This window comes from Gymnoscopelus braueri, assembly GCF_963280865.1.
Source record: "Gymnoscopelus braueri genome assembly, chromosome: 18".
In the NCBI taxonomy this organism is placed as follows: Eukaryota; Metazoa; Chordata; class Actinopteri; order Myctophiformes; family Myctophidae; genus Gymnoscopelus; species Gymnoscopelus braueri.
In genome coordinates this window covers 23,577,767-23,603,622 of record NC_137618.1, presented here as the reverse complement: position 1 = coordinate 23,603,622, position 25,856 = coordinate 23,577,767, and the positions used below count along the sequence as shown (strand labels likewise).

The 25,856-nt window shown below is 43.3% G+C and overlaps 2 protein-coding genes across 4 annotated transcripts; both read right to left on the bottom strand.

Moving 5' to 3' along the window:
• Window positions 1–1,546: 1,546 nt before the first annotated feature.
• Window positions 1,547–20,568, bottom strand: tfg (trafficking from ER to golgi regulator). Of its 3 annotated transcripts, none has more exons than XM_080412996.1 (8): window positions 20,429–20,568; window positions 18,466–18,679; window positions 15,830–15,913; window positions 11,362–11,508; window positions 10,406–10,573; window positions 10,050–10,196; window positions 3,111–3,200; window positions 1,547–2,910 (listed from the first exon to the last, which is right to left on the bottom strand). In XM_080412996.1, exons 2-8 carry the CDS (start codon window positions 18,647–18,649, stop codon window positions 2,492–2,494), a joined length of 1,239 nt encoding a protein of 412 aa, XP_080269122.1. In that variant the 5' UTR covers window positions 18,650–18,679; window positions 20,429–20,568; the 3' UTR covers window positions 1,547–2,491. The 3 variants fall into 3 exon arrangements, with proteins under 3 accessions (XP_080269122.1, XP_080269123.1, XP_080269124.1); XM_080412997.1 differs by having other exon boundaries at window positions 1,547–2,907; XM_080412998.1 differs by having other exon boundaries at window positions 10,050–10,178.
• Window positions 20,569–21,101: 533 nt separating this feature from the next.
• Window positions 21,102–24,089, bottom strand: jagn1a (jagunal homolog 1a). The gene is made up of 3 exons (XM_080457171.1): window positions 23,965–24,089; window positions 22,313–22,579; window positions 21,102–22,151 (listed from the first exon to the last, which is right to left on the bottom strand). Exons 2-3 carry the CDS (start codon window positions 22,537–22,539, stop codon window positions 21,689–21,691), a joined length of 690 nt encoding a protein of 229 aa, XP_080313297.1. The 5' UTR covers window positions 22,540–22,579; window positions 23,965–24,089; the 3' UTR covers window positions 21,102–21,688.
• Between the last annotated feature and the right edge of the window lie 1,767 nt (window positions 24,090–25,856).

The window sequence follows — 25,856 nt, the reverse complement described above, 5'->3', positions numbered from 1 at the left end:
CCTCGTTTTACTTATGGGCCAGTCTCGTGTCTGTTTCATTAGTTGAATGAGGCAGACTTGATCTGTCAGGGTCTACTTTTTCTGTGTCCCGCACCCTAGCCCGGAGGGCTGGGGCGCCCGTGAGGCCGGAGGTCACGCCCGTGGGGGCGGGGCCTCGTGGGCTGGTGGGCGTGCGGGTTTGTGAGGGTTTGTATGGCTTATAGCCCCAGGGGGGTTTATGAATCCCATAGTGAGTATGTTACGAGAGAATTGAAAACAAAAATAATCAACAAACTATACTATAAAAACTGGCCAAATTGTCAAATATAAGAAAGAGGCAAAAAAAACAAAGAATATTGTGAAAATAGCCGATCTACAAGCTCACAACGCGAGGCGTTGTGAGCTTGTAGATCGGCTATTTCAACATTTATCTGTGGAACCAAGTCAAACAAGCGCTTGTCAGGGTGGGGGGTCCCCAGTTCAAATATGATTATTTTGGGGGTTCACAGCCTGAAAAGGTTGAGAACCACTGATGTAGGCTACTGTACGCCAAAAATATACTATACCATGTCCATCCAACAAGTTTGCTGTAAGAAAACAAATGTGGCCTAAAAACATAGGCCTCATTATAGGCCACACTACTTCATTTGGGCATGTACGTTCCTTTCCTAAACTTAATTTCACCTAAATGAATGAAGTTTGAATACAAAAACTCCACATTTTGCATTTGACCACTATTCTGTTAACTATATACTTAGTTGACCGGGGTCCCCCCATGGGTCTATACTTCTTCCCTCAACAACAAATCTCTTCGTCTTCGGCGAAATTAGCCGAAATACATGCTCAACGTGGCGTGTGAGCATGCAGATCGGCTATTTAAGGAGCTTGTAGAGCTGACATTTTCACAGAATGTTTGCATATTATGACATGCCCAGATTAAGGATGCTAGGTTTCACATGGTTAACTGCATTCCCCGAGCCAATGGTTAATAAATAGTCTGTGTTCTCCAAAGCTTTTCAATCTTTCCTCAGGACACTGGCTCCCATAGGGACATCTCAAACATTGGTGCATGTGACGAACACAACAAGCCACTGCATCTCTGCCTGTCCTCTAACAGCACTCTGTTCTCTGCATGTTGGCTATACATTAAGAGTAACGAAAACAAACATCCAAAATGTGATATTTCTTGTTGAAACGTACAGCACTAAATGTATGTACAGATTACATAATACAGACACAAAACCAAATCATCCATAATAAACTCTGTGCACAGTTTTTCCTTGCTCAGTTTAGACAGTTTGACATGAGGGACCAGCCACATGTTCCCTTGCCATCGGACCCGGCCAACCACAACCCTCCATCAGGAAAACAAATATGAATACCAGCATTACCACAGTTTTCCAAATCCGGGTGGGAGAGAGAGGGCATTGGTAAGCCAAGCTCAACACAAGAGACATGAACTCACAAACCACAACGTGAGCAAAGTGTGGAGAGAGAGAGAGAGAGAGACAGAGGGAACAACAAAGAGCAGTGCCAACAGGAACCAAATATCAACACAAACTTCAAACTGGGTCTCAGTCCTTTATTAGGTTTCATAGGAGAAAAAAATGTTACAGTTTATACATTAACAAACAATATCACTTGAAGGTGGAATTTCTGATTTATATATTAGTAAAACAAGAGAGAGAGAGCGAGAGAGAAAGAGAGAGAGAGAGAGACACACAGCATTAGCAATAAGCCATGCTGGAGGTGATCTAAAAGGCTAAACATTGTAGGATCCTTCTGAGTGCATTGACCTACACGTCCCTCAGCTAGTAGTGTTCCCAACATAGGGTAGTTTCAATGGAACATTATTAATACCAACATGGTGATGGGATATGATCAAATAAAACAAAATGACGACGACAAAAGGGGGGGAAAAAAAAGTTACGACTTCATTAGGATAGTGTCTTAGAAACGCGTCTAACCAAGTGCTCTGTGTGAACCCATATGTGGTTCAGCTGAACGCTTAAGAGCATCAAACTTCCATCTCTGCATTGACGAGCACGACTGAAGACGTGGATGTCGGTCACATCAGCCAAACGCGTGCGCTTACCGCAAAGAAAACCACCAACGAGAGTTCAAACGACAGCCTGGTTTCAGTGTGTGCAGATACAGACTCATTAACATCTTTACAACGACAGACAGAGAGGAGAGTGGTGTTGGTTGGGGGGGGGGGGGGGGGGGGAGGGGTAGTAGAGACAGAGTGTGTGTGTGTGTGTGTGTATGTGGTGGGAGCAGAAAATTGAAAACATGTCCCACAGCAGGGACAGAGCACAGTGGTGTGTTGGAGAGACGGAGTCTTGTATTCATACATACAAGATCAGACTGAAAGGGGTTTGGCGTATTTGGACATTTTGATATTTGTACGGGTGGAGCGGGGGTGGGGCAAGAGGGCAGATCCGCACGCCGTGTAGGGGGGGGGGCAGGGGGGGTCGGTTGTATATGAGGATTTTAACGTTCCATTTCTCTTTTACCGGTATCCAGGGCCTGGCTGAGTGTAGCCTTGAGTGTGGCCGTAAGGAGGACGGTTGCGGGCGTAGGGGTTAGCGGCCCCTGGTGGAGGGGTGCCACCTGGAGGAGGGGTGTACCCTGGGCGGGGCTGGTACCCTTGGCCAGGTTGGGAGCTGGGGGGCATGCTGTAGTTGGCAGGCTGGGAAGCCTGGGAAGTGTAGTTTTGGGCAGGGTAGGCTCCCGGGGGATACTGCTGGGCTCCCTGTGGTGGTGGTTGCTGCTGCTGCTGCTGCTGGCCACCCGGGAAACCTGGGGTTGGTGCCTGACCAGGGGCAGGTGCCTGGGAGGCAGGGGGTGGGTAGTTCTGGAACTGCTGCTGTTGCTGCTGGGGCTGTGGAGGACCAGGCTGGGGGGCTCCAGGCTGGGCGCTGTATCCTGCTAAGAGAGACAAAATATTTATGTATTCACTTTAAGTCACCCTGACCAAAAGGAATAAGAACTGACGTTGAAATAAACATTAGCCATTAGTGGTGGCCATTTTGTTCTTACTTCATGCTAAGAGCAAAATACTCAAACTAAGAGGAAAATGCCCACTGTGTGCATGTGGTAAGTTTACTGTGAGTATACTTTCTTCTTACCCGAGTACTGCACATACTGCTGCTGTTGTGGAGCAGCTGGCTGCTGAGGGGGGTATCCACCTGGAGCCTGGTATTGCTGGTACACCTGGCCTAAAGACGCATACACAAACACAGTCTCAGGACACAAGCACTTCCAATTTTACAGCTCGTTACCATACCACATGTACACAGCTGCGTTTCCATTAGCCAGTAATCCTGTTTGACATAATGTGTGGTAAAAGAAAATTGAAGTGAAGTTTCATAATTTCTTTACTCTGATGAGATGAGCAAGGGTGCATGCACAGATCTAAGAGTTCTTCAGATATGAACTGAAGCTACAGAACTATGAGAATAAATAACTTAACATGGCCAGTCATTTTATGAAATTGACTATGTCTATTAAATGTATATTTGTTTTAACTCTCATCCCCCTTGGGCTTATTTAGTCCAAATGACTATTTTTTGTTTTATGACGACCTCAAATCTTTCCAGACTTGTTGGCCGGCATCATAAGTTCCTAGCGGAAATTCTGATAGACAGTACTTAAAAAAGCAAATATACAATTAGTCTACGCATCATTAATATGCGCCTTTATCCAATGCCATGTGCAACATGCCTCTACATGCACACACATCTACACCTGTGCATCAGGACAGAATAGAAAAGCAGTGCCTCAGCGCAAACAGCTGCAAGCACCATTATAAAACCATTTGTTCCCAAAAGCCTAGTGCCGAGACGCAACTCTTTATGGCACATTACAGTCAGCTTTGGAGCTCCAAGCTAAACAGTACAGCACACAGGACAGGTGCCTCTGCAGACAGAAATACATGGGGAGGGGGGGGGGGCTCCATACTGTACATACAAAGACTCTCACTCTCACTAAACAGACCCATATAACCACCCACCATAAAGAAATGTACACAAACACATGCATAATCCAAACACGTCTCTGAATCGGTGCAGAGAGACTGCCGTCTGTGCAAACAGGCCTGTTTAAGTCTGTAGACAGCGACTTCCTTCAATGCTTTTATTAACCATGACTTCACCAGTCCACATTGCCTATGTCCACATGTGGAGGATGATCCCAGTCATCCCACTACAACCTTCTCAATAACACACTCTTCAGGGTGAACACTAAAGTGAGCCTCGTCTGGAACATCATATTAGATGAGGAGTCTCTTTGATTATTATCATAGCACTAATCAATACACTCTTGACACAATTATGGTTCAATTTTGTGTTCAGAAAACATGGAAACTTTTTTTTTTCCCCTCTGAAAACCAACGGGCAAAGTTTTCCAACTAATGTCTGCATGTTCAGCAAACATGCAAGGACTTGGCAAAACGTTTTTTTCCTCTTTACAAGGCCCAAACACACTCCAAGATCTCCTGCCTGGCATGTAAAGTAGGGTGACAACACATAAAATGCACAAAGGGTAAAGACAAATGAGAGAAGGCTGTACCAGGGTTCACTGGTTTTTCATGTGCCAGTAAAACCCGAGTGCCGATTTTCCATACTTTGAGAAGGATGATAATGGAGCCCTATGGAACTCCTGAGAGTTTAAAGAGGCCTATGGCCTGCGGGAGAGACAACTAACGTAATTCTTCAAAGGACTAATTTAGTCAGAAAAGGTCAGTTCAGCGAAATGGCACTACAGTCCAGTAATGCAGTGGTTCCCAAACTGGGGGTCGGGACTCCCAAGGGGGGTCCACAAATTATTTTGGGGGGCGTCCCCAGATGATTAGCTTAATGTGCAACATTTTCTCACTCAACAGTAAACAAACCAACATAAGTGTATATGGGTATCTGCACTTTTCTTAAGTTACAATTTAATTACTTTTAAGATCTCTTTCATACCAAATTGGCCATATTGTCAAATATTACGTAAGAAAGAGGTAAACATAGTGAAAATAGCAGATCTACAAGCTCTGTGAGCTTGTAGATCGGCTATTTGGCTTGTAGTTCGGCTATTTTCACAGTAATTTATCTGTGGAACCGAGTCAAACTAAATGTAATGCCTACAATTCGAGCTCGTCAGGGTGGGGGGTCCCCAGTTCAAATAAGATTATTTTGGGGGGTCGCAGCCTGAAAAGTTTGGGAACCCTTGCAGTAATGCAGCAACTCACACAGCAGTTTCACAGTAGCACAGTCACATTACGATAATTCATAGATAATGCCGAGATGCATGTGATACGATACCGTTTATTCCCCTTATGGGAATTCCAGTTGCATGCGCACAATGGAATGCATGCCAAGTTCTAGCAGCTGAAGCTTTATGTGCCAGAAATCCGATGGAAGACAAAAATAAAACTCATAAACTTAAAATAAAGTATGAACTACTAAGTCATGGAAACTTGACATTATGCTAATTGATGATATGAAATACTTGCATACAACAAAATATGTATTTAGCAAAAGTATAGCTTTGCAGTGCACTGGTGTCAGTCTTGATGTGGCAACCATCTGTCAGCCCACTGACAATGACTCAAAACATGAACGCCATGATCTTTAGTTTACTGTGTGAGTCGGTGCACATGTGTGTGTGAAATTGGCTGCTTCGCATGTTGTCTCCAGTCTGCGATCCATCATGTGTGTTATGCAACAGTGATGGAAGGATGGGCTGCCGTCAGGCCTCATTGGCCTGGGGAGTTCATTTCTCTTCAGTGAATACAATATGCGGGCCATCAGCCTGCTCAGGGAACAGAGAAATGACTGGAGGTCTGTGGAGAGGTAGGCAGTTGGCCCATCGCTTTTGGAGAAGCGAAAACAGAACTGGAAAAATGATTCCGTGGAAAACGCAGTTTGCCTGTAATTCGTCCGACTTCTAGGGATGCCTTAATAAGGGAGTCATGAGAAAACACGGGCCTGTTTGGAAACTAAGAACTAAATCCCACCAAACACACGTCTGCCCATCTGATAAAAAAAAAGAGCCTCACGCAACTGTCCGATCCATTCTTGCACACGTGCGCATTTCACCATTTGCCTTAACAATCTACTGCCTAAATTCATCAGCATCTTTTACACTAAAGGGAAAAAAATCTATACCATCTGCTTATGGATCTAATTAGCAGCATTCTTGTGGCCACCAGTAACCTATGCTGGCATTGAAGTGAGCCTGAGGGTATCTTTAAAAGACCACATATGCTCATTTGGAATCAAACCTCAGCTATTTCCTTATATAACTTCTCATACATTGGCAGGTCTTTGTTTTAGCCCATTATTCAATAGCCTACAGACATTTACTGTCCTGCTATAATGGTGAAGCTAGAAGTTGGCATGCTGACTAACAGTCTCTCTGCAGCTAGACACAGGAGAGTAGTGAGGACCATCGAGGAGGACAGGGTGAAGTAGGAGAAGGGGCCCTGCACGCCACGGGAATGCCTGGCTAGGAGAAATATGTCCCTCGCAACTACAGCCGTGTGCCGACCATCTGCAGCTTTGGAAATCTAGAGAAAGAGGAAGGGAGGGACCGAAGAGGGAACAAACGAGAGGACGATAGTCTATGCCATGGATTTCCAGAAAACTCTGCCGTGTTCGTTATTGCATCTGGTCGGCCCACCGATGCATGGCAAGACATAATTTGGCCAAAGTCACCAACAGACCCAAGGTCAGTGGCTCAGTGCTGAATCTATTGGATGAAGACCTGCACACAAACACGAGAGGGGTATCAATGCAGACGTGGTGGGGGCATATGAACCCCACCACAACTACAATTCCTGGAAATCATGTGCCTTCTGTGTTTCAGGAGACTTGAAAGGCTCATGCAGACAAGCCCATCAGACCTCCGTGCTGTTATCTCGTTGGCTGCTGCAGCAGGCATACCTGCCGCTGCCTGGAAAAACAGTCAAATGTGAACATCAAAGTGGCAAGCGCAACGAGTCGTTGTCATGAGAAAAGGTCTGGCTTTTAAGGCAGCTCTGGTCTTACGGGAATTTAAAAAAAATACATTGGGTGCTTTCTGCTGAGCTTGCCATTTCTTTTTAAGGCTAGTTATGTTTCTGTCAGACTACGCCTGAATAATGTGACTAAGCCATCCCCACCACCTGGATGTACTAAGCGCAAACCAGACCCTATATAGAGCCTCTGCCTGAGCCAAACCGCAAACTGATGGTTTTCACAACAACCATGTGTGTGCTGATTTTCCAGTGTTGCAGGTGTGGTTAAGGGAGTCAGTGGCATGGTGGCTCTGGGGTGCTGTGTGGCTAAGTTATGGCTCTCTAAGGGTACAACTGGAGAGTTTCTCCTACATTTAACTTGCCTCTGCGGCCGACTGAGCTGAGCCACAAGTGAGAAATGCTCAACGCTGTCCAAGATCGAGGTGGTATACACCAGGCGACGCTTCACTTACAGGGCTGCACCTGCGCCTCTGTATGAAGACATGAGTGAGAACGTGAAAAGCCCGCGCCTAATTGCACATTTCGGGCGGAGAGCACGGACAGACGAGATTAACGTGGAAGACTGCTTTCTGTCTGACCTGCATCCTGGAGTGGATCAGTGCCGAGGAGATGGAGGGGAGCTGGGGCTGCTTATTTTCATTCCTTCTCCAATACAGTATTTCTGATCCCTCGTTCATTTATCTCTCCCGCGGAGACAAAACCCCTTTTCTGTGTAGCCTTGGGTCTGGGTCCAACATGTCAGTGTTAAGCGATAAGACAAGGAGGGGGCCGTGATAAGGCCTCCACTAACTAAGACGAATGCTCGGCCGGGCCGGACAGTGTTGTTTACACAACGCTGATTAAGATTCCTCTGTGGTGAGCCACAGGTCTCATTCCTCATTTAATGGAACCTACTGAGGCTCTACAAGAATATGGTCCAATGTAGGAATGAGCAGCTGTTAAGTAGAACTGTAACAACAGTGTGCTGTGTAGCCACTACCATTGCTGCCTGTTCGTAGATCTTGGTTATGTCAAGCAGCCTACAGCCAGTCTGCTAATCTTCCATGCACACAAATGAAATTGATTTAAGAATGGGCAAACATAGAGGGGCATGAAATTACATCTCACAGTGAATAACGGGCAGACTGAGCGAGAGTGGCACAATGGCACGCATCTAGATTCAATAAAACCATCTACAGCGATAATATCACGGCTAAGTGCGTTCCTGGAGTAAATGCTTTAGTCACAGTTATGTCTGGGTGACAAGAAAAAGCAGCGTGTAAGAAAGAGTGGAGAGATGTGTGTTTTACCAAAATAAGCCTAAGCTGAATTCAGATGCTTGCACAATATAATAAAAGATGTATTTGTAGCGTCTATAACTCTGGACCAATTTTCATAAGAAAAACAGGGATTCAATTATTGTGACACTAATCTCTCAAGCTTCTGCACTGCGTTGGAATCTGTCGGGGAGGTTCGTCATAACGAGTGCGCATTCAGATCAGGAAGTAGGCCGCGCTTTACCCAATCACATGTAGTGGGCGGGATTCACATGTCCGTCGATCTTTCCCCCTCGAAACAAACCGAAACTAATTTAACAATAGCGTCCGCGGAGCAGACAAAACCACGGAAATATATTCACATTTTAACTTACTCTTTCATCATAGAAACAAGTGGGCTTATAACCAAAACGATCCATGTTCTCTGGGAGAAGTGGTGTTAGTGTTCCGTGTAGAAATATTGTTAGTGGGAATGAAAACATAGTCGCACCAACCGGAAGTGATGCGCTGAAGGCGCATCACAAACACCGGTTTCCTTGTGCTCTGGTGTTACGTTATCGTCCGCCCAGAGCCAACAGACATAGAACAAACAGCAGAGGGCGCTGTTTTTTATTTTCAGTTGGCGATGGGTTCCCAGATTGTTGTGACACTGACGCATTCATATAAAAAAAAACGTAGTAAAAAACTGCGTGGGGAACAGAGAAGGAAAAACACTCCTGGGTGGTGTACCATGACGTTGGTTCTCAAACTTATCAGGCCGCGACCCCCCAAAATAATCACAATATGATTATTTTGCTTGTCAGGGTGGGGTGTCCAGTTCACATATTATGTGAACTGGACACCCCACCCTGACAAGCACTTGGAATTGTAGGAGTTGAGGCATTACATTTTGTTTGTTTGGTAATATTTAACAATTTGGCCTAGGTTTGACAGTTTTTCCTATTATAGTTTGTTGATTACTTTTGACGGAATGAAATTTCCATTTCAGAGGTGTTAAAAAGGTCTTGAAAGGTCTTAAAAGTCCTTAAATTGTCACTTTAGAAATATCCAGATACCATGTACACTCTTATACTGTATGTTGGTTTGTTTACTGTTGATTGAGTAAACAAAGTTGCACATTAAGCTAATCATCTGGGGACCGCCAAAATCATTTGGGGACCCCCCCCGTGGGTCTCGACCCACAGGTTGAGAACCACTGGACGATGACATTTGTGCTAAGGACCAATACTACTGGAGCCGACGACTCCGAAGACACTCCAACCTAACCTTTACAGACATTCCTGGTAGAGGTTATCATAAGGTTCAGATTTAGCCTCAGCTAATGGTATACAACCCCAGTATTATTAGGTTAGAGCCATAACTGTGCTTTGGCCTTGGATCAGTGTCCAGGTGAAACATATTCCAACTTCCTCGCTCAGTAGGGGGTGAGATTTTAGTGCGGCAGAATTGGCAGCAATTCTGGAATTACACCCAATGTTGCACCACACTGACCACAGCAAACACACACATACACACGTGTGCAGGAGGTCTCAGTGGACTGCTACCATTTTTTTATAGATAGTCAGAAGTGTTAAACCAGCCCAACTGCTAGTCTCAGACTCTCTGCATTATGCTTTTATAGATTCCTACTCACATATGCACGTTCCTCCTTGGAGTGTGTCTCTGTGTGTACTTACAGTGGTAAAACAAATGTGTACACCTTAATAATCCATTATACACTAGAACAATACGGGATAAGAGAGTGTGTGTGTGTGTGTGTGTGTGTGTGTGTGTGTGTGTGTGTGTGTGTGTGTGTGTGTGTGTCTCACCATCCATGGATGCTGGGGCTCCCTGCTGTACTCCTGCATAGGGAGCCTGGGGCTGAGGGGCCACAGCAGGTGGTGGAGCTGCAGACGAGGAAGAGGCAATACTGTCTGGGGTTCCTGAGCGCTCCTCAGCTGCAACACCAGGGGGAGCTAGAGTGAGATATTCCTACATACATTAACTGACACTGTATGTGTACGCATTATCTATATCTAGTTATTTATAATTAATACTTATGTGTTCTTTATATCAACTAATGTTTCTACAGCAGACACTCATGCACTCAGGAACTCAAACAAACCCAAAACAAATTAACTTTCAACATTGAATCCTGAGACTAATTCAGTGGTATCTGTACTACCTGACGCATGGTCCTCGCTCAAGCCGAAGGCTGAGATGACATTCTTGTTGACCTCATCCTGGTTCTTCAGGGGGTCGAAGGCTGACATGCTAGCAGCACTGACCGGGGTGGCCTGCTTCACCACTGGGTCAGCCATCACCATCTTCCCCTCTCGCCCGTCCATTGACTCTAGAGAGGAGTAAAAGGGAGGTATGTTTTTTAGAAAGAAGTAATCAAAACCATGATGCTACATGGAAAAGTAGATACAGAAAATAGATACAAGGCAGAGAGAAAATAGCAAATATAGCAGAACTAGCACTAGTGTGGAGTCATCTGTGGAGGGGCGTTCATTGGAAACAGATCCATTGTTATTAAACTATAAAACCATCGCATGAGTACATCTTACGAGGGCTTTTGAGAGATTTGGGCTGTTCGTCACAAACCTCTGGTTTTGGGCGTTAATACAACAAATGCCTAGTAAAAGACTCTTCTACCCGAGTCCAGGAAAAACAAATCCACCTGTTTGGTCATGCTTGCCGCGTGCCGGATCACACACAAAACGTTGGTGCCGATTTTATGATTTTGGCCAGGGGTGTATGGATTAAGAAGAAGTGTTATTAGCGTTATTGTTAATGCCATCTCCATTAGAAGTCATTAGAGACATAACAGCAAAGGTTTACAACCTCATCTAAAAGTAAAAAAACACTCCAGTCTATAAAACGAGTATTACTGTCTAACAATGTTTTAGCGCTGTCGTGGAGTCAGCCAGTCTATTGTATCGGGGGGTGGGGGTGGTGATAAGGTACCATGGCACACTTGCATTCTTCATTTCATATCAAGTATGCCGCTGTGTGGTTATCTTCCACAGTCTGCAGTAAAATAACCTGTTAAACTAATTTGGTTCAACAGTATTTCCACATACCAAAACATTTAACAAATAAGTGTGATTTTGTTTTGGCAAGTTTGTGTGCATTTACCACTGTCTGGCGCTGTCGCAGCCAGGCCAGGATCTGTGGGGGGTTCCAAGCTGTCCAGGAGGCTGTTGACTTTGTTCCTGAGCTCAATGAGCTCCCTGCGCAGGTATTTCACCTGACTGGATTCCAGGGGCCGTGGCTGACCATTCACTGAGGATAAAGAAAGGGAGAGAAGAGAAAGTGAGCAAATCATCACAGTTATATTTATTGAAGGGAATTCAGTTAAGCCAAGCCAAACATTTCTCCGTCTCCACACAGCAGCCATCCCACTGTGTTGGACCTCCAGGACAGTGATGGATAGAACACGATCCTTGATCACTCTAACAGAAGACCTGCATAATACAGTCTTCTCTTATTCATGTGGTGTATGTTCATGTATTTAAAAAGAAATTATATGTATTACTGTGCACACTTTGCTGCAAGACAAATGTTCTGTTGGGGACAATGAGGCCTTGAACTTGAACCTGTGGGTGACATCAAAATGGATGAGTTGCAGAATTGAGCTCAGTGATTCAGGGAAAATTCCTGAGGACAAAACTGAACAAGTTCCAAACCAAACCATGAGAGTGTGTGTTTTTGGGATTAACATTTACTAGTGCTTAAATGTCAGGGCGTCTGTCATAGTACATGGCAAACTAACCAAGCTGCATTGGTTCATGCTGCTCACATCCGTGTAGGTGTTTCCTGGGGCCAACAATTGACCACATACTGCGATCATGGGAGCAGCCTGAGAGCTTGTCATGTAAAAGGAATGTTTGAGGTGTCATGTTTGCTCTAAGGAACGTGTATTATCCAGTTTACTAATATGTTAACCACTTAGGCTTTCTTTTTTATAAGAATATACAATCTATAAGCTCACATCGTGTCGCAATGCAATACGTCTACTATTTATATCCCAGTGCTCCTTCCTCAGGGCTCTTCACATTGCAGACTTGAGGTTACAGCAATAGCTCAGAGACTACGTCCAAGAGCCCGGGCTGCAAAAGAGACGGGATGGCAGCCTCATCACCGCCACACCCTGCCAGCTACAATAGGAGTCCAACAGACCATGGAACCACGGAAACATGGGTGTGGCAGGGAGGGCACTGGTCTGAGGTCTGAGGATGACCCTGGTGACCGTGTGACCTGCACCACCGTGGCTGCAACAACTGACTCGATGTATTTTTGTAGGCACTACAAATACAGTTAACCACTTAAGCCCTATACAGTATACTGCTGCCATACGATTACTGTAATATCAAAAATAGCACATCTACAAGCTCACGCTTGTACATAGATCTACTATTTTTTGACAATATAATATAATGGCATGCCCAAAATAGGGACGCCTGGCTGAAAGTTAGCCTGGTTCCAGACGAATCTGCCAATTGCGAGAAAAAAAATCCCCTTGGCAGATTAGGTCTGGCCCCTCTCAATAGAGATTGGATTTCTCTCCCTCCGAAGTTGTGAGGGACCAATCAGGGCCCAGAATGCAAATATGGGGCAGGTTTATCACCAGAGGCATTTTTCGAATTTGCCTCTCGGAAATGCAGATTCCAGACTAATATCTACGCAGTGATATTAGTCTGGCCATGCCAGGCTGGCTGAAAGTACCTCTTTCAAGGACTCCAACAACACCATAGAAGGTGGCCTGAATGGGAGACAAAATTGTCCCAATGGACATTCCTTACTGGATTCCAGCGTTTCACGTTTGAGAGCCTGACACTGTGCAGAGTTTTAAGGCCCCTACACACCAAACTGACTAATGTCAGAGGATCAGTTGGGTGAGACGTCAGGTGAAAGTGGTAATGTGTGTGTTGACCCCACTTGGCAGCCATTTCGCTTGTAGTTTTCTCTCTGTGAGCCAACACTCCAACGTAGGTCTAACAAACAACACACAGGAAAAACCGTCCCTCCTGCCGGCACTGCCCACCGTCCGCAAGATAACATGGGAAATGTTGTCGAAATGAACACATCTGACAGATTGGCTTGTGTTTCAGATGCGTTGAATTAAGTGCATGTGTGAGTCCAGCCAAAAGGTTTCAGTAGCATTGCACAACAAAGGGGAACAGAGCAATCACTCCTCTGAAACCTGGACGATCATGCATATCTCTCTCTCTCTCTCTCTCTCGCTCTCTCAATACAATTCAATTCAAAGGGGCTTTATTGGCATGGGAAACATATGTTTACATTGCCAAAGCAAATGACGTCTTTTGACGTCTCTTGAGGAAAGAGCCTTGGAGCGCCGTGGATAATCATGTCCAGAACACTCACATGCAGTGTTTATCAACACAACGTTCAAACCATTGCTGTGCTCAAATGTCCTGATCTATGTTATTAGCACGGCTTAGCAGAATTTTTTAAAACATGGACTTCTCGTGGTTGTAGTAATGATTCAACGTCGGGTTGTAAATTACTGGGGTGTCGCATACAATCAGGAGGATCAAATGACCGGCACACCTGCCAAAAAGTTGAACCGTTTCCAGCTTGAAGCGCCCAGGGCGCTGCGCCCAAAAAGCCGGGAGCGCTGAAGCGCGATGCTCGGACGGTGGGAAGAGGAGCGCACCAGCGCGTCTTTACCATAGAAATGCATGGCGGACTGGTGCTGCCCAAAAGGCGTTCTCAGTGGAAACGGCACCTATAGTAACATTGGAACTTTGCAGTCTCTCTCACACACACTTGCCTTCTGCCTAGCTACTGACATTAAACATCCGTACATCTCTCTTGCGCACGCTCTCTCTCTCACATACACACACAACCTGAGAGCTCTACCCCCCCCCCCCCATTATTGCCACCGGTGATTGTGCTTGATGGTCGGGTGCACGACTAACGCAGACGCCCCACTACCACAGACGACAGTGTACACACCAGACATTCTACAAATGATTTTCGGTCATCTGATCTGACAATGGCTTAGTGTGTCACAGCGTTTAGGGGTTGGGGTGGGGGGTTCAGGAGGCATTGGATGGAGACATGGACTGCTGGGAGATTCCAGCTATTTCCACCCGCTCCGAATCTCAACACACGTCTGGGAAAAGCGCTTCCATGTGAGGTCATGACATGTGTCAATGCTCCAGAGCTCAACTGTAATTGGGATGGAGCAAAAATAATACAACAGAGCATTCATTTTTTCTCCCTTTGCTTTTATTTTGACTTCCCTGTGCTCCCTAGCTAATAATAGCAGGGACGGTGGACTGTACAGTGGAGTAATTGAGAGTGGAGAAAAGGAAATTACATCACATTTCCATAAGAGATCACAGAGATGTGTGTCTGACACGTAAAGACACTGACAGGTTCACCCAAAATATGTCTTTATTTTTTACTTTTACTCACCCCATGATGTGAGGAATACAAGGTGAATTTATTTGTGTAACATTCCTTTACACGGCGAATGAAGAAATCCAAAAACGGTTTATAAACTGAACTCGAAAAAACACTCATAGTGTATTCAAACTATCTTGCTAACGCTAGAGACCAATCGCCTCGTGCACAAATCACACACGCACTTGGGCACTCGTGTGTGTGTGTGAATGAGCTCCAGTTGACCCCACGGGTACGCCCAGACGCGTTCTTTGCTCGTGTATGAGGCTATTTTGCCTCATACATCGTCTATTTTGCCCGGAAGTAGTTTAAATGTTTATTTTTTTCTTGTAATGGTTATATTTTAGAAAGGCAAACACCACTAGCGCTAGTGAGATTACACTTGTTTTGGAGTTTATTAAAATATTTTTGATATCGTTTTGTTGTTAATCGCAGCTGCCGTTTACTTCATTTCATCAAGTATTTTCTTAGTTTTTAGATTTTTCCTTCAACTTTAAGGAATGTTATACAAACAAAAATTCTCCTTGTATTCATCACATCATGGAGTGAGTAAAGCATAGAAATAAAATGTTTTGGGTGAACTACCCCTTTAATGCAATGCACTGTAGAACGAATTATTCTGTCATTAGCACATGAAATGAGAATATGGAGCTAGCTATATGAAGCTAGTGATTTGGTGTAATCCACTGGGGGAGGTGTATATCTGGAAAAACATTTAAACAGAGAGCAAGAACAAGTATAACTGGCAGAGTAACTAGTCTTTGCTGAATATATCTATTTGTTTGCCTGGCAAGCTGCAGCAAAAACAATACCAAAGCTCCAACTCATAATATGAGCTGGAGCTTTGGCATTACTCAGGAGGGAGGGAAAAGGCTGTCAGGCAATTGAGTGGGCTGAAACACATGCTTACACTGCCCTCCAGTGGCAGGTTTCTGCTAACTTCAAACATAAATGTATAGAGGACATAATCATCAATATAAAGGATTAAGTAATTGTATCACAATAAGATTATTTTTATGGTTAAAAAGAGTATACGAGCACATTTGATTATTCTGGAACATATGGTACAGTATATTCAGTTTATCAAATGATAACATGTTTTTGACAAACAATGAAGAGCAAATCTGTGTCTGTGAGATGTTTACACTTTGGAAATACTCTCATATCTTACCAAACAAAGTGAGTTTGAGTATTCTACTGCACTGGATGGCGAAGGACAGGTCAGAGCTGTCAAATATGGTGATGAGATCATCATCTGCAAGAGGAGAGAAGAGGGAACACAGAACAGACTTTATGTTATACTATAAATAGAAAACGTTATGTTATACTATAAATAGAAAGTAAAGGAATATATATATCGAGAGCAGCCGCCTATATCCTTTACTGGGATTATGGGACACTTGGCCAATATGTTGTAAAATACTTTATGATAACTATGTTCAAATAATTCTTTTGATGATTTCTAACATATACTGTATGTATTAGTGATGCGCGGGTCAGGTTTTTTCATAACCCGCCACGCCCGCCAGGCACGGGAGCCCAACCAGCCCCAACCCGCAAAAATGAATATAAATCAACGACCCAGCCCGTCTCGCTACCCGTAGAAAGAAAAACAAATTTAAACACACAAGTAAGTCCATTCAATTGCTTTCCAGAGAAAGAGAGAGAGGGGGGGACAGAGGGAGGGATAGAGAGAGAGAGGGGGATAGAGATAGAGACCAGCGGGCTACGCGTCGGCCCATGCATCACTGGTATGTATACTATTGTACTACTGTAAGGACATGTGAAACTCTGACATAACACTTCCCAATGCATTCTGTGACTTGCCCTGCAGGGACTCTGAAATAACAATTCCCAATGCATTTGGTGACTTGCACCGCAAAAATTCTGCCAACAACATGCAGAGTCTTTCCGAGTTGTTTGGAGCAAGAGATACTGAAATTGGAAATGTGTTCACATTTGAACTTCACAAATGATACCTCCTGGCCATCGTAGTAATGTAGACAAAGCTTTGTCCAGCTCATAGGAAAATTAGGTTGTACCTTGTTGTCAACATTACTACAGTAACAAAGAGGTGTTTGTGTTTTAACAATGTTTCGCTTATTAGCTATTGATTATGGAAGTCTCTTTACCATAGTTAAATGTCCGATGAACACGCTTCATATCTTTATTTTCATGAATAAAACATCTCCGCCCTTTCTGTATTCCCATACTGCCCCTACTCCCTTTCGACTGATCTTTATTTACAGTCCTTATAGCGGGTGCATCAATGGGAGACTGCATGTCAAATAGTTTAATTCCTATGCATATTTCATTTTCACATCTGTCATATTCTGTGGAAGGAATTAATAAAAAGAATATTGCATTTAATCCTTGCATGCATCTCTCCCTCACACTCTGAAGTGGGAGAGTTAACGTGTGCGTCCACCCAGACACCACCCCTTGCCAAATCAAACAGACAATTACAACTATGTGAGAGCAAGTTTGAATTCTCTGAAATAGACATCCTGTTGTGTGCTCCATGTGTGAAAGGGAAAGGGCAACACCTGACAATGTCCTGACCCGATTCCCTGGACAATGTTCATATGGTAGTTCATATGGGAAAGAGGCTAAACTAAGTAACATACTTACATCCGTGAACAAGTAAACAACAATTAAATATTAATTCTGTCTGTATGTCTGTCTGTCCTTCACATATCTCGAGGCCCATTCATCCGATCAACAAAAACCCAGTTCTGGTCCGGACCCGGTTCTGAAGTTATTGAGACCCAAGAATCAATAAGATTTGGGTTTAGACTCTTATCAGATCTAGCAGGCTGGTAAGTGACGTCATGTGTCGAGAGAACTTTGGCGTTGCACATCAGAAAGTATACGTAGTACGACAGTGTTGCATGACTCACGTCCAAAAAGAACAGATCTACAAGCTAACAACATATCACTAATGTAACACATTGTTAGTTTGTACTGTAGTATCGCCTACCAATGACATCACCCACGACATCATCAAACCTCTCGTTTTAGTCTTAAAGTGACAGTGCCCTTATCTATCAATCTATATCATCCGTTTATATGTTTTATATATATATATACACTACAATTCACAGAATCTCTGTGTGTGTCTGTGTGTCACACAAGCTTTATCCCTGTCCCGACGGTTCGGTGTGAAACTGAGTGTGTTTCATATAACCCAGGTGTGCAGAGCCGTATGGTAATTACAAACAACAGTTCAGAGAACCGAAAAATCACAAATATCTGTATCGTCTGAGAAAAATGCAGAAATGCTCGTGTGTTCTGGAAATTGTATTCCTCGGCTTCCCCAAAACTGTCAGCTTCACGGATTGGCGTTACGTCACGTTTGTGCCGCTAAGCCAGTATAAGCCCCAGATTGGCTAACCCAACCCGTCAGCTTAACTGATTCGCCAAACCTTGCCTAGCGTTTGTCCCACATAGCAGTATAAATGGAACAACTGGCAATATTCCCGACAAGCATGGCCCCAAATAATCCGTCGCCAAAAGGTTACGGCCTAGTTTAGCCCAATGGACAGACAGTACAGACATCAACTAACCAGTGTGTATTTTCTTTTTCAACATTTAGCACATTTTGCCAAACTAAAACTGTGTCACTTGCCTTCTGTCTGTTTGGAGGGCCTAGTAATATGTTTAGGAGTACTACTACGGGATGAGATGGAGTCTGAAGAGGCTGGCAGAGGTTTTCACAGGTTCGAAAATAACTGACACATTAGCTTGAAAATAAGTTCCTTTCAGTTATCGACACCACTATACTATTAAGTATAAATCAGGCTTTACCCTCGTCCTTGTACTTGATGGTGACTTCATCGTTGCTCTGCAGCTTTCCCCGGAACACACGCTGCATCATCAGCACCAGCTCATCATAGGTGATGTCCTCATTGTGGATGGGGATGCGTCTGATGTCATCACCCAGCTGAGCTTTGATGATCAGCTTCCCACTCAGGTCCAGCTGGCCGTTCATGGTGCAGTCTGCCCTCTTCTGCTCCCACCACTTAGGGAGGAAATTGTTGGAATGATAAAGGGGGATTAAAAAAAACACAAAAACACAACACTTGCTTTTTTCTATATTAATGTAAAGCTATGACACAACAATGCCACTAGGTTTATTTGAGAGCATTCTGATTAGACAAAATAAGGTTTCATGCAATGCTAAGCAAATGATGTGCTTTACAGTGAGAGCATGGATTTTATCCTATTTATCGAGGCAAGTTGACTGTAGTCATATTGGCATGGATCTTTACTTGGAGACATGCTGTCATGCTTTCTGAGGAGATCGGTAATGTAGAACTAATAACTGTGCAAATCTGTCATGGCTGTGATTTGTGTTTGTTTGCAATGATTCTAATGCAACGACTCAATAGCCATCTGTTATTTCTTTTCCGTTGGTGAGGTCAACAATCGCACGTTACCAATAATCTAATGTAAATCCACATAATCTGAATGTGTGATGTTTCAGTCACAAAGCTATGTTCAAACAAGATTAAGCCACCACTACCCTCAGGTACTGGACTGTTGCCTGATAAATGAACTTTGTGTTACTAACCTTTACTGTGAGAAGAACAAAATCCAATCAAGGCAGCTAACTAAGGAAAAGCAGGGAATCCGGTCTCCTAGTTCAGCTATGTTATAACACTCTGCTTCCAAAGTCTAAGGGTCAGATATCACCAGGTGAGGTGGCAACTTTGGGACCTGACTCCTTATGGATTCACTTTGGGTGTGTGTTGCAAAAACACCAATCAAATTGATAAGGGATTAACTGTTATCAAGATGAATGAATGAATGGAAAGTGTGTAGTTAACAGGGAGGCTATGACAAAAAATGTGATTGTTGGTAGGCACTTTGCAGTCAGAATGAACACTGGCCATGGCATACGACATCTATCTAGGAGTTAGCCTATCATTTGGGTTTTTAGGAGATAATCTGTCGTTTATTTGCCCCAGTCTGATGAACGCCACCCGGTGACGTGCCGGCAATGCTGAATAACATGTAAACCAAGGCGAGCCAAAGTAGTGCTTGCCAGATGAATAATTGGCTGGATGCTAGGGATTTGTGTGGCTATAGCTACCGACCGTTTAGCCAAATAGCTACATTTAACTACAGAACGCTTGCAGAATACAAAAACAACATTTCCCTGACAGTTTTATGTCAGGACGCTCAAATTAACTATTTCAAACAGTCAACAACATACTCCTTCTAATCTAAACGCTGTGTCATCGGTCTGTCAATGGCGTATACATTACAATAGGTTTAACTAGCCTTGGATCTATGATAGTCTTGATCCGAGGCTAAGGTTTAACCTACATTAGCTATATAGGCCATGTTCCTGTGTCACTTATCTGCTATTCTGCTAAACCGTGCATGACAATAACACGGAGCGATGATATTATGGTAGATGTTGGGTTCCCCAAAATATCCCCCTAAAATGACACTTTTAGGCAAAACAACCGGCTAAACGGCTTGTGTACTAGCCGATTCCCAATGACACATCAACAGTACACTTAACAGTAAAACCTAAGTAATTTAAAAACGACCGCACTAAAGCAGACCAACATTAAAGTATTCTATGTCTCTACTTTCTATGAGACATTATCCCGACACCTGTTTGGGGTGAGTAAACGCTTGCTCACTGTGTAGCTAATGTAGCGAAGCTAACAGCTAACTATCCATTGGTTCACATACAACACATAAGAGCTTCGTGGATACCAACAAAGTGTATTTCTCTAAAGATCCGTCCTCTCACCTGAATCAGACGAGCTGACCTCGCTCTGAGTTACAGGTTTTGACGATACCGTGGTAGATATCAAACCTGTTAGCTATGTAGCAACAATGTCCCAACATCAGGAAGTATCCCGACCCGACTGGTGGCAGCGTCAGCAGTACGTGGCACACACGACTGTGCGCATGCGCAATTGGTTTGCATCATGAGCAGGGTGACAGAGTTGGATGAGGATCCACTTTCTTAACCACTTAAACCCCATTATGGTTGAGCGGAGTCCCTCAGGGCTCTATACTAGTGTATTTTCTGTTTTCTGTTATTGTGGGGAGATAGCCGATCGACAAGCTCACAGTATGTGTCGTTGTGAGCTTGTCGATCTGCTATTTTCTATGGATGCTGTGGTTTAAGTGGTAAACAATAAATATTTTAACCAATCTCAACCTCACTCTTGTCAATATTTTGGGCATGTCATTATAGGATAACATTTAAAGAAAATAAGTATATATAGCCAAAACAAATAGCAGATCTTTAAGCTCATAATTGCTATTTTTGCAGAGCAATACTGTCTTATTATGACATAGGCCTTAATTGGTTGAGATCCAAAATATCTATAAAACAAACCTATGATGCTTCATTAAAGGGCCATATAGCTGGATGATGTAACAAATATATTGGCAATAACTGTAATAACCACTTTTTATTAAATGTATATTATACAAATACATATAGGAGAAACCAATACAGACCGATTCAATCATGAGAGGTAGGGTTATGACAATAGCAGTGTGGAGACAAAGGTGCTTCCTTTAATAAATAACTATCAAGCAAAAGCTGTATGATGCATGCCTTTAGCAGTGTACATGTGAAAGTGTGCATTTTCATCATCATTTCTTGTCATGCCAAACTATGACACTGTCCTAAACAGAACAGAACAGAACTCTCCTAGAATAGTGACACCTCTGAATAGCAAAGAGAAAGGTGGATTTGTTGTGATTGAAGCAGCTCCATTGTGCAGAGTGATAATAGCAGGTCATGTTTGCTGGCCTGGTACTCCCTGACTTTGTCACACCCCCATTGAGTGGACTGGACACCACATTCACATTATTTACCAGCAATATTGCTTAAGCTGCAACAAATGTTTGAAGAAACAAAACATACAAATCCTCCGTGTATCTAATCACTTCTTACTGTTGGCTGCAAATGATCCCTGAATTGCAATAATAATGATGGGGAAAAAAGATTATAGAGGGGGGGGGAATGCAGTTATAAATATTTGTTATTCCACTATTTCTTCTTCTTCTCTTGAGTGGCATCGAACCATGCGTCTAATAGCTTCTTGCTGTAGTATATCTGCCAGGCATGCACTTGCACAGCTATCACCATGACTAAGTACATAACAGTCACAGCAGAGAAGCCAAAGATGAAACGGTAGGCCTTGCCATGGCGGTAGAGCTGCTGGGCTACAGGGAACATCTCCATACATCCATACATGAGAGGCGCCATAGAGAACAGTCCAGCGCTGATCATGGATATTACTAAGTAACTAATGTTGCTACTTGGCAATGACAGGCAGCTGGTGAGCAGTGGAAGGAGGCTCAACAAGTAAGGGTACTCCCACTGGAATGGCATGGAGACTGTGTCGTGTGGCACCAGGTTCAAGTTGCTGACAGTCGCATGGGCTGCCACCAGGAGCCAGAGCAGAATATGGACCAAGTTCAACTTCCAAATCTCAGACTTCAGGGAAGCACTGCAAGGAACAAGATTGTATTTACTCAGAGTGTATGATTGCAGATATTGACTGTTTTTAAAGACATATTTTTCTGACCAATGGCAATGACAGCTTGTTATATATACAAAAACGTTATATATAATGAAAAGGTTAACTAAACAGATATAAAGTACACTTGCCTCATCTGGTAGTCTGGGACCTTCTCCTTGTAGAGTGAGGCCTTCTCCTTATATTTGAAGTCGTATCCATTTGTACCACCACCAGGTCTGGGTTTGAAGTCACTTCCATTAGTACCACCACCAGGTCTGGGTTTGAAGTCACTTCCATTAGTACCACCACCAGGTCTGGGTTTGAAGTCACTTCCATTAGTACCACCACCAGGTCTGGGTCCTCCGCGAGATGTCATGTTGAGGTCAATCTAGCCTACTCACTCACTTCCACACACACTTTTTCACAATTTCAACCAAAACAATTGGATTAATTGACAGCTAAATATAGCGTGTTTTTATTACTTCATTTCTATTTTGGCATTGATTATATCAAAACAAACATTAAAAATACAAAACTATTGCATGAGAGGCACTGGCTGGGCTTTGGATATCCCCACCTGATCTCCCCAGTCCCTGTAGCTTCGTGACTCGTGTGAGTCGCGACACATATCATTGCCATCCAGGACTGCAGTTGGCGGGTGAATAGTGTATTTTTTTTTACCTATTTTATTTTTCCAACATCATATTGCAAATTTTAAGGTATTGACATGTTTCTCCGGATGTCTGTAGAAAGAACGGGAACTGAGAAGTCTGTTAAATCAAATTTAAAATATATATATTTTTTCACAAAAAAAAAAAAATGTAGGCCTATGCTTTGGAAAATGGTCTGAAATAAGGTGAAGTAGGCTATACATGATTTGAACATGCTTGAACGTTTGACATTTAAGTCCTAACATTTCAACAATTGCTGCAAATTGCTATAAAACCTCATTAAGGCATAAACAATAGACCCCTTAACAGACGACGTCACACTGATAAGAACCAGTATGCGTGCAACCAGTATGCGCGCAATGAAACCCATTCTATCAGGTCTCACTAGGACGCGCCTCACCAGCCAACACACAAGAGGGGGTATGTTATCGTATGTAGGCCTATACTTTACATTATTTCAGACCATTTTCCAAAGCATAGTCTACCTTTATACTTTACTTTTTCACATTTTGGAAAAAAAATGCCAATTTCACATGGTGCCCACTGCCCAGTGCCCAGAAGTCTCAAGTGCCTACTTTTCCTGTATCCCATCGGCCACTGCAGCTGATCGGGAGCGAAGTCAGCGCACTTCTGTGTGAAATTGTGTTGTGTTTCTTTCAGTTGTTTTATGCTATATCATTACCACCCCAATTGTACTATTACTATAACACATCCGAAGTGAAATGTCAATGCGTTCAAATATGCGATACGACGTTGGAAATAATAGGTCACAAATAATAAATCCGAGCTACATAAGGGGGAGATCACAGATGTGAGGTAGGCTAGGAGGACGGAGCATACCATCAACAACAAAACAACAACACAATGCAGCCTGATCGTATAGCCTACTTAGCAAAGAGGCCAACATTTACATCAGACATTTTGTATTGAGCCACCACAGACAATCACAACAGCTATGCTAAACTGGGCAGCGAGCAGCCCGGCTATATCCGCTAGCCCGAGTCGTATTACCGCATAATTATTATTAGCTGCGCTAGCGTTGTCTGTATCATCATTACCAACATGACACTCAGTCGAAGAGTATTAATATAATTCAGAATAAATTATGTTCACGATCATGCATTGCTTACCGTGTCGTGTTTTCTTAGATCAAGCTCGCGCTATTCTGAATGTGATCTGACCGCACAATACTACTGTAGGTGCAAAATGAATGAACGGCAGAGAGACAGGATGCGCATGTGTACGCAACCTTAGGACCTCCCATCGCAGCATCAGCATCTGAATGAGCCATCTGGCCCATCTGGCAGCGTTGCCATATCCGCTTATTATAAGCAACTTCTGGCTATTTGCAAATAGCCAGCTATTTGCAAATAGCCAATTTGGGCTTGTTTTCATAGACCCGGTTGCTTATTTCTCTCACAAAACCTGGCAACGCTGCCATCTGGCCTCATTCACGCCTTGAGCAAGAATAGATGCTGGGCGTTTGAGATAGTATCACGTTTCAGTGTGATGGATGGCGTTTGTTTGTGATCATGGGACAACCTCTTATCGACACCAAATGGCCAGGAATGAAACCAAAACATTAGTTTTTTAAAAGTCATGACCCCACAGCTGACTCAGACAGGAACACTGTCTGTCATTAAGTCTTATTTGATGCGTAGTGATAACAGCACCCTATTAGAGATTAATGTTTGTTTGTGCTCAACAGCAGCTCAACAGTATCCTAGCCTAAATGACTAAATGTAATATGAAATACTTAATTACATTATGAAAAAAATATTAACTTCAGCCCCAACTATAAATGAAAAATGTGTAGATAACAGTTGCATTGGAAGCTTAATTTTTTTAGTACAAAAATAACTGAATGTTGAGAGGCCACCTGGGAAACAGAAGGTCCACAGACTTCATGGCTCACACCCCGGCCAGGTTTGTAAGTGTCATGAGCATGACACTTAAACCCTGCAGTAACTGCTCCCCGGGCACTGTATATGGCACTTGCCCACTGCTCCTGAGTAGTTACAATTTACAGTTAAGAGCAGAGGACAAATCACACACAAAAATACCCCAAAGGAGTGGGGACAATATTATAATTACATTATAGATATGGCCATTTTCAACCCGAGAGCTCAGTAGAACAGTGGGGGTCCCCTTTTTCAATCCAGACCCCTGCCATCCTAATCACACCTCAGCTTCTGACACCCTTCCCCTGCTAGATAGAGTTCTTTCTCAGCAATGTACTGATGTGTAAACACAGCCTCTCTGTGTGTGAACTCTTTCCACCTGCAGATTAGGGGGTAGGTTGGAGGGTGGGTTCTGTGGGGGAGATGTTGAGGAGTCGTTAATTATGGGATACTTATGGGATGGGCATGGGCTGTTAATGGCTGAGTGAGTTTTTGTGAATGTATCCATTTTGGTGCAACATTTTCAATGTTAGATTTTTCAGTAATTGAAAATTATTACATTATTTAATTACCAAAGAAATTGTATTTAGTAACTGACCTGACCCAACACGGTGACTGGCTGCTAATGAAAAGAAGTCAACTTGGAACTTGGAATGAACCCTTCATGCATTTTCATGTATTTTTTACTGTTATTTTATTCAGACTAATTGAGGCATTTTACATGATTATCAATTAATGATCATGAATGAATACTACATTAGGTTTCACTGCGACAAGGATGGATCGATAATTCTGGGTCATAGCTAGCTGTGCACCATTGGTCTATGCCCTGTCCAGGCCAACAGAGGGTGTAGGGGGTGCAGCATCAAGAGCAGCATCAAGAGACTGCAGTACGCATGTGAAACAAATTTTAGTAGACTAGATAATAAGAACAATCGTTCATGTTATGATACAAGCATGAAATTTGGCATGAACATTCTTCTGGGTCAAATATTTAACTTTAGAAACCGGGCCATTTTCAAGATGTCCTATATTTCTTTGGATAAAGTCGCTATATAAAATGCACCATTTGCAAGGTGTATTCACACGTAATAGACAAGTATGGAATCAGAACATAAATA

Coding starts and splice junctions, on each gene's coding strand:
- tfg (XM_080412996.1), bottom strand. CDS start 18,649: ATGAACGGCCAGCTGGACCTGAGTGGGAAGCTGATCATCAAAGCTCAG. Junction 10,197..10,405: donor GAGCGAGGACCATGCGTCAG/GTAGTACAGATA, acceptor ATCTCACTCTAG/CTCCCCCTGGTGTTGCAGCT. Junction 2,911..3,110: donor GCAGTATGTGCAGTACTCGG/GTAAGAAGAAAG, acceptor TGTCTCTCTTAG/CAGGATACAGCGCCCAGCCT.
- jagn1a (XM_080457171.1), bottom strand. CDS start 22,539: ATGACATCTCGCGGAGGACCCAGACCTGGTGGTGGTACTAATGGAAGT. Junction 22,152..22,312: donor GTCCCAGACTACCAGATGAG/GCAAGTGTACTT, acceptor TGTTCCTTGCAG/TGCTTCCCTGAAGTCTGAGA.